This window comes from Salvelinus sp. IW2-2015, unplaced genomic scaffold (assembly GCF_002910315.2).
Source record: "Salvelinus sp. IW2-2015 unplaced genomic scaffold, ASM291031v2 Un_scaffold2223, whole genome shotgun sequence".
NCBI classification, from domain to species: domain Eukaryota; kingdom Metazoa; phylum Chordata; class Actinopteri; order Salmoniformes; family Salmonidae; genus Salvelinus; species Salvelinus sp. IW2-2015.
The window spans coordinates 65807-74148 of NW_019943553.1; the positions used below are offsets into that span (position 1 = coordinate 65807).

General features: G+C 41.2%; 2 protein-coding genes across 2 annotated transcripts in view; both read left to right on the forward strand.

The window, feature by feature from the left end:
- The window catches only part of usp16 (ubiquitin specific peptidase 16), a 45345-nt gene extending 41435 nt beyond the window's left edge, over positions 1–3910 (forward strand). Inside the window, 1 exon segment of the mRNA XM_070440104.1 lies at positions 2502–3910. Within this exon segment, the coding sequence (XP_070296205.1) occupies positions 2502–2623 (122 nt within the window). The 3' untranslated portion in view covers positions 2624–3910.
- Positions 3911–5298: 1388 nt separating this feature from the next.
- bach1a (BTB and CNC homology 1, basic leucine zipper transcription factor 1 a) overlaps positions 5299–8342 on the forward strand; it is a 13281-nt gene continuing 10237 nt past the window's right edge. The window contains exons 1-2 of the mRNA XM_024140631.2: positions 5299–5454; positions 6109–6360. Coding sequence (XP_023996399.2) covers positions 6121–6360 — 240 coding nt within the window. The 5' untranslated portion in view covers positions 5299–5454; positions 6109–6120. The remainder of the gene's footprint in view (positions 5455–6108; positions 6361–8342) is intronic.

An 8342-nucleotide genomic window follows, 5' to 3' on the forward strand; every position in this document is an offset into this window, starting at 1 on the left:
GATGGAGAACAGTAGCTCCACATCAGTCAGAGTGCTGTCTGCTGATAGAATGATGGAGAACAGTAGCTCCACTCAGTCAGAGGCTGTCTGCTGATAGAATGATGGAGAACAGTAGCTCCACATCAGTCAGAGCGGCTGTCTGCTGATAGAATGATGGAGAACAGTAGCTCCACTCAGTCAGAGTGCTGTCTGCTGATAGAATGATGGAGAACAGTAGCTCCCACGTCAGTCAGAGTGCTGTCTGCTGATAGAATGATGGAGACAGTAGCTCCACTCAGTCAGAGTGCTGTCTGCTGATAGAATGATGGAGAACAGTAGCTCCACTCAGTCAGAGTGCTGTCTGCTGATAGAATGATGGAGAACAGTAGCTCCACTAGTCAGAGTGCTGTCTGCTGATAGATGATGGAGAACAGTAGCTCCACATCAGTCAGAGCGCTGTCTCTGATAGAATGCTATTGTTGAATTCTCAAGAGTTTAGAGTGAAACTGAAGCACAAAATGAGTCTGGACGCTGAGCAGAAATTACAATAAGAACCATTTTAGATCTGCGCTTATAAAACGCAAAAAATATATTTTCTTATGCGTTATAACACTTAGGTTGGAGTCATTAAAACTAGTTTTTCAACCACTCCACAAATTTTGCTTTTAACAAAACTATAGTTTTGGCAAGTTGGTTAAGTTCATCTACTTTTGTGTTGACACAAGTCATTTTTCCAACAATTGTTTACAGACAGATTTTTCACTTATAATTCACTGTATCACAATTCCAGTGGGTCAGAAGTTTACATACACTAAGTTGACTGTGCCTATAAACAGCTTGGAAAATTCCAAAATTTCATCGTTTAGAAGCTTCTGATAGGCTAATTGACCTAATTTGAGTCAATTGGAGGTGTACTGTGGATGTATTTCAAGGCCTACCTTCAAACTCAGTGCCTCTTGCTTGACATCATGGGAAAATCAAAAGAAATCAGCAAGACCTCAGAAAAAATTTGTAGACCTCCACAATTGGTTCATCCTTGGGAGAATTTCCAAATGCCTGAAGGTACCACGTTCATCTACTGTACAAACAATAGTAAAGTATAAACACCATGGGACCACACAGCCGTCATACCGCTCAGAGAAGGAGACGCGTTCTGTCTCCTAGAGATGAACGTACTTTAGTGCGAAAAGTGCAAATCAATCCCAGAACAACAGCAAGGACCATGTGAAGATGCTGGAGGAACGGGTACAAAAGTTCTATATCCACAGTCAAACGAGTCCTATGTCGACATAACCTGAAAGGCTGCTCAGCAAGGAAGAAGACTGTTGCAAACCGTAGTCTGGCTTTTATGGCGGTTTTGGAACTGCACATGGGGACAAAGATCATACTTTTTGGAGAAATGTCCTCTGGTCTGATGAAACAAAATAGTACTGTTTGGCCATAATGACCATCGTTATGGGGAAGCTTGCAAGCCGAAGAACACCATCCCAACCGTGAATCACGGGGGTGGCAGCATCATGTTGTGGGGGTGCTTTGCTGCAGGAGGTACTGGTGCACTTCACAAAATAGATGGCATCATGAGGTTGGGAAATTATGTGGATATATTGAACCAACATGTCAAGACATCAGTCAGGAAGTTAAGTTGGTCGCAAATGGGTCTTCCAAATGGACATGACCCAAGCATACTTCCAAAGTTGTGGCAAAATGGCTTAAGGACAACTTGCAAAATCTATTTATTTAACAATAAAATAATGTTTCTTTGCAGGACAAGGATGATTGTCTTGACTTTTAAGAATGACTGAATTGCTGCACGTTACACTTGGAAGTTTCACCATCATTGTTTTAGATCATCAAGGCCTGCGTGAGTCACCATGGCGATATGTTGGCACWTGAGAACTATTAGAATATGGCAAATGTTAGTCAATTCTTGTATTCTATCCATGCTGGGTTTTTTTTGCGGGCTACCAGAGACATGATAGGTGAGCAGGGCATACAGGCTGGCTACTTTATTAACGAGCAGAGGGTGGTACGCTCAGCCCAATAGGAAACACTTCGACTACCTTTCATTTATTTATTCGACATTCTAGATTTTATTTTATTTTTTAAATTAAAGGTGTGACGATATTACCTCCAGCTGCTTTTATCCACACGACACTTCATGGGAAACGCACCGTGGCAATTCTTGTCTAATTTCTATGCAAACTGTCTAAATGTTCGACAACAACAACAAAAKCAAATCACTGGACAAGATCATGGAAACATTGCCCCTTTTTTTTTTTTTTTTTTAAGCACACATTAGCCATCTTGGTACATCCATTTTTGGCCATTTCAATTATTGATATATATAAGACTAGCCATTGATTCTTTTATAGTATAACTTCTAAATGCCTCATGAGCTTAGTTCGATTGTCGGACCTCATCAGAACCCAAAATATGAGCTTGTTTTTTTCCTCCATTGTATATTTTTATGCTTATAAACAAACTTAACACCCATTACCTCTCCCCCTTCCTTCTCCCCCAAGGCGAGCCAGAGCCGGTGAAAGGGGCGTGGTTCCACGTGAGTGACAGTAGTGTGCAGCCAGTCACAGAGAGCAAAGTGCAGAGCTCCCAAGCCTACCTCCTATTCTACGAGAGGATCTCCTAGACCTGCCTACGTCCCAACGTGTACCCTATTTACCTACATACATACTGTAGGCTGTGTTTACACAGGCAGCCCTGGTTCTGATCTTTTGACAATAATTGGTCTTTTGACCGATCAGATCTTATTCCAATACTTGGGCAAAAGATCAGAATTGGGCTGGCTGTTTAAACGCAGCTATAGTGCACTACTTTTGGCCAGAGCCTTATTATGCAGCCTTATGAGGCTTTTCCCGGCCAAACTTAGTGCACTATAAATGCCCTATTCCCTACATAGTGCACTACTTATGCCCTGAGACATTGTACTGGTATTGCTATAAGTGTGTGCAGAGTGAATACGAGTGGATTCTTTTTGTTTTTATAATCAATATAAAGGGTTGTGTCTTAAATGGAACCCTATTGCCTATGTAGTGCACTACATTTGACCAGAATCCTATTTGCCCTGGTCAAAAGCAGTGCACTAAAACAGGGAATACAAAATGAGGGTGACATTTGAGACGTTGACAAAGAGAWTTCATTAAGATCATGACTGGGGATGTCCCTAAAGGAAAAATATTTAGCTTGGAAGTATTTTTTTTTTGTCTGTCAATTAATTGTATCAGCAAGGGACATAAAAAGAATCCCAAAGTATTTTTACTGTGCATATGTGACTATACAGTGTTTTTTTGGAAAAGAGGGGAGCACAAATCATTGTGTGTGTCCCAAAGTGCACCGTATATAAGGGCACTACATTTTGATCAGAGGTCTAAATTGGAAATCAGGTGCCATTCAAAACGCAGCCGTTCTATCCTCTTAGACATGAAACCATAGAAGAGTTTGTTAATTGATCTGTCTGATTGCTTGGTGTGTTACACAGTATAAGCAAAATAAACCTGCCAATACCTTTTATTATTATTATTGCTGCAATATGTGGCTTTTTGGGCAGACCTGACCAAATTCACATAGAAGTGCAGTTATAGATCTGTCATTCTTATTAAAGCAAGTTTAAGAATTGGTAAATAAGTTCTATGTGTTCTATTTCTGAAAATACAATATTTTTGGTTATTGAAAATATATTTCCCAGCGGTTAAGATGGTATAATTATTCTCTACACTATACTTGCTTATTTTGTCACGAACTGTAATTAGGCAAATTATTATAATTTTAGCAACCGGGAAATGGCATAGATTTCTGCATAGTGCTCCTTTGAAATTGTTAAAAACGATCAGTGGAAAAACAATTTTTATGACATTTTTTATTTGAGTACTTTTTATATTGTGTTGTCAAGATGCAAATTAAAAAGCTTGAAATACAGGAAAAATTCGACTGACTTATTTTGCTGTGACGCAATTCGGGTTGGACTAGCCTGAACAGCCGCAAATGGTCACTGTTTACTTGTCTTTTTGACATGCGCAGTCAAATCAGAGAGGAAGAGGCGAAGCGAGAGGTTTTACTCCGCCCAAAATGTGTAATAAAATATTCTGCTACGTGAGGCTTATTTTATCAAATATAAGTTTAGTAATGGTTAGGTTGTTAATAAGAATGCACTGATATAAGTGAACGTGGAATTTTGGCAACTTTGAAAATATGTGCCTGTTGTCAAAGAGATAGAGGACTCATTGCTATAACTTGTAGATTTTTTTTTTCACCTTTATTTAACCAGGTAGGCTAGTTAAAAACAAGTTCTCATTTACAACTGCGACCTGGTCAAGATAAAGCAAAGCAGTGCGACACAACCAACACAGGGTTACACATGGAATAAACAAGTGTACAGTCAATAACACAATAGAAAAGTCTATATACAGGGAGAACAAGGCAGTTAACCCATTGTTCCCAGGCCGTCATTGAAAAGAAGAATTTGTTCTTAACTGACTTGCCTAGTAAAATAAATAAAAATATTTAAAAAAGTAAGATTAGGGAGGTCAGGTCCAGTTCTGTGCCTTTGACTGTCTGAAGTTCAACCTCAGGTGGATGTTTTGACCTGACCAAATTCACATAGAAGTGCAGTTATAGATCTGTCATTCTTAGGCCATAGTGGCAAAATAATTACAATATAGCAATTAAACACTGGAATGATAGATGTGCAGAAGATGAGTTAGTTGGTTGGGATATTTACAGATGGGTCATGTACAGGTGTGAGCTGCTCTGACAGCTGATGCTTAAAGTTAGTGAGGGAGATATGAGTCTCCAGCTTCAGTGATATTTTGCAATTCGTTCCAGTCATTGGCAGCAGAGAACTGGAAGGAAAGGCAGCCAAAGGAGGAATTGGCTTTGGGGTGACCAGTGAAATATACCTGCTGGAGCGCGTGCTACAAGTGGATGCTGCTATAGTGACCAGTGAGCTGAGATAAGGCGGGGCTTTACCTAGCAAAGACTAATAGATGGCCTGGTGGGGCTTCCACCATTTGAAAGTAGTCAACTGAGTGGGAATTCCTATGAGTTGGGCGCATTAAGCCAACGAAGAACAAAATTGACTACTTTAAAATGGAGATAGCGTCTGTGACAGCACAGGCAGTGCAATTGAGGCTATAATGCCACAGATACAAAATCCTTTATCTCTATGACCTGTTTTTCACTTGTATCTGCCCTCTCATTGGCTCGAATGGACCCACCTGATCTCGCCTGCCTTCCATCTTTGAGGACGTATTTGCATTGTTTGAGCGGTCACTTGACTGTCTTGTCAATATAATAGACAATCTTTGGTCAAATAGAGTAACGCCAAATACTTCCTGGTGCATGCATACGTTTATTGTCACATGATATTTTGTTTCACCAGTGGAATGTAGACCAACCGAAAGCAGCATTTTATCATAAACTGATGTAACATTAAATGGAACTGTCATCTCGGTGACATGACAGGTAAGTGAAATAATGTGTTTATTCTAGACAGTGAGGTAGGAATGGAACGATACATTGTGACTGCTTGTAAACTCTGTCCAATGCGAGAAGAAAGTTCCAAATCGCGTTTGCGCGTTATTCCCGTTGTCCTGTTGTGAAAGTAGTGTGTGAATCAATATAACGTTGCAAAAAAAAGAAAAATGTTATTTTATCGGTTGATCCGCTTTCTATAGGGAGGGTATGGATCCTCATAGTCTATCTCGATGTTAGCTATTTGATACAGTTCTGCTATTATACCTAGAATTAGACTTATGTTGAGGTAACTTCATGTGTTTTGTTTTAGTCATATTGAAGAATGAGGATAATTTAAAACTAAGAAATGAAACTCGGCAATATCCAAAACTGTTTTTAAAGAAGTCTAGAACGAACAAAAAAAACGATGCTTCTCCTTCACTTGCCTAAGCATGAATCAGCATTTCCTGCTATTGCTCAACCCCAGGAAAACGCACAAACACACAACGGACACAAAGGCTTTTAATTGGACATTGATTCGGCCAATAGTAGAGAATATATTACTAATATACAATTATTAGAGGGAATTCATAGTTTACAATCCCAACAGTTGTTCGTGTCTATTTATCTTGTTTATGTCTGGTCTGATATTTGTCCCAGCAGCTTGTCACCACCATGTCTCTCAGGGGCGACCGTACCTCCGTGTTCACATTCCAGTCTGCGGTTCATAGTTCCCACGTCCTGACGCGTCTCAACGACCAGAGACTGAGGGATGTGTTGTGTGATGTTACACTCGTGGCAGGTGGCAGGACGTTCAGGGCCCACTGCTCTGTACTGGCCTCCTGTAGTGACTACTTCCACAGCAGGATCATCAACCACACCAGCCCCAGCCTGGTGGTCACTCTGCCTGATCAGGTCAGGGTCATACACTACACTGTTGGTTGTGTCTGAAATGGTACCCTGTATTCAGGAAGTTTACTACCTTGTTGCCCATAGCGCAGGGTAATACAGAACGCTTTTATTAAGAAACGCTATCTTACTTCTGAAGTTGCTACAGTTGTATTCAGACCCCCTGACTTTTTCCACATTTTGTTACATTATAAGCCTTATTCAAAAGTTTTTTCCCCCTCGTCTATCTACACACAATACCTCATATTGATAAAGCAAAAATACGTTGTTAGACATTTTTGCACATTTGTAAAAAAATAAAAATAAATAGTAATTAAATGTCACATTTACATAAGTATTCAGACCCTTTACTCAGTACTTTGTTGAAGCACCTTTGGCAGCGATTACAGCCTTGAGTCTTCTTGGGTATGACACTACAAGCTTGGCACACCTGTATTTGGGGAGTTTCTCCCATTCTTCTCTGCGGATCCTCTCAAGGCCTGTCAGGTTGGATGGGGAGCGTCGCTGCACAGCTATTTTCAGGTCTCTCCAGAGATGTTTGATCGGGTTCAAGTCCGGACTCTGGCTGGGCCACTCAAGGACATTCAGAGACTTGTCCCGAAGCCACTCCTGCATTGTCTTGGTTGTGTGCTTAGGGTCGTTGTCCTGTTGGAAGGTGAACCTTCGCCTAAGTCTGAGGTCCTGAGCTCATTGGAGCAGGTTTTCATCAAGGATCTGTCTGTACTTTGCTTCGTTCATCTTTCCCTCGATCCTGACTAGTCTCCCAGTCCCTGCCGGTGAAAAACATCCCCACAGCATGATGCTGCCAACACCATGCTTCACCGTAGGGATGGTGCCAGGTTTCCTCCAGACATGACGCTTGGCATTCAGGCCAAAAAGTTCTATCTTGGTTTCATCAGACCAGAGAATCTTGTTTCTCATGGTCTGAGAATCCTTTAGGTGCCTTTTGGCAAATTAAGCGGCCTGTCATGTGCCTTTTACTGAGGACAGGCTTCTGTCTAGCCACTAACATAAAGTCCTGATTGGGGGAGTTCTGCAGAGATGGTTGTCCTTCTGGAAGGTTCTWRCATCTCCACAGAGGAATTCTAGAGCTCTGTCAGAGTGACCATTGGCTTCTTGGTCACCTCCCTGACCAAGGCCTTTTTTCCCCAATTGCTCAGTTTGGCTGGGCGGACAGCTCTAGGAAGAGTCTTGGTGGTTCCAAACTTCTTCCATTTAAGAATGATGGAGGCCACTGTGTTCTTGGGGACCTTCAATGCTGTTGACATTTTTTGGTACCCTTCCCCTGATCTGTGCCTCGACACAATCCTGTCTCAGAGCTCTAGGGACTATTCCATCGACTTCATGGCTTGATTTTTGCTCTGACATGCTCTGTCAACTGTGGGACCTTATATAGACAGGTGAGTATCTTTCCAAATCATGTCCAATCAATTGAAATTACCACAGGTGGAGTCCAATAAAAGTTGTAGAAACATCAGTGATCAGTGGAAACAGGAAGCACCTGAGCTCAATTTCGAGTCTCATAGCAAAGAGTCTGAATAATAATGTAAATAAGGTATTTCAGTTTTTTATTTTTTATACATTTGCACACAAAGAAAAAAAAAAAAAAACTGTTTTCGCTTTGTCATTATGGTATATTGTGTGTAAATTGATGAGGAAAATGTTTTATTTAATCCATTTAGAACAAGGCTGAGTTATGAAAAAGTGAAGGGGGTCTGAATACTTTCCGAATGCACTGTATGGTGACATTATATGTAGGGAATACGGTGCCAGGGCCCATAGAAGGGCTCTGGTCTAAAGTAGTGCACTATATAGGGAATAGGGTGCCATTTGCTCTGGTCAAAAGTAGTGCACTATGTAGGGAACAAAGGCCCGTAGGGCTCTAAGGCCGGAGCCCGGATGAATCAGTTGAATGGGCGGCCCGGATGAATCAGTTGAATGGGCGGCCCGGATGAATCAGTTGAATGGGCGGCCCGGATGAATCAGTT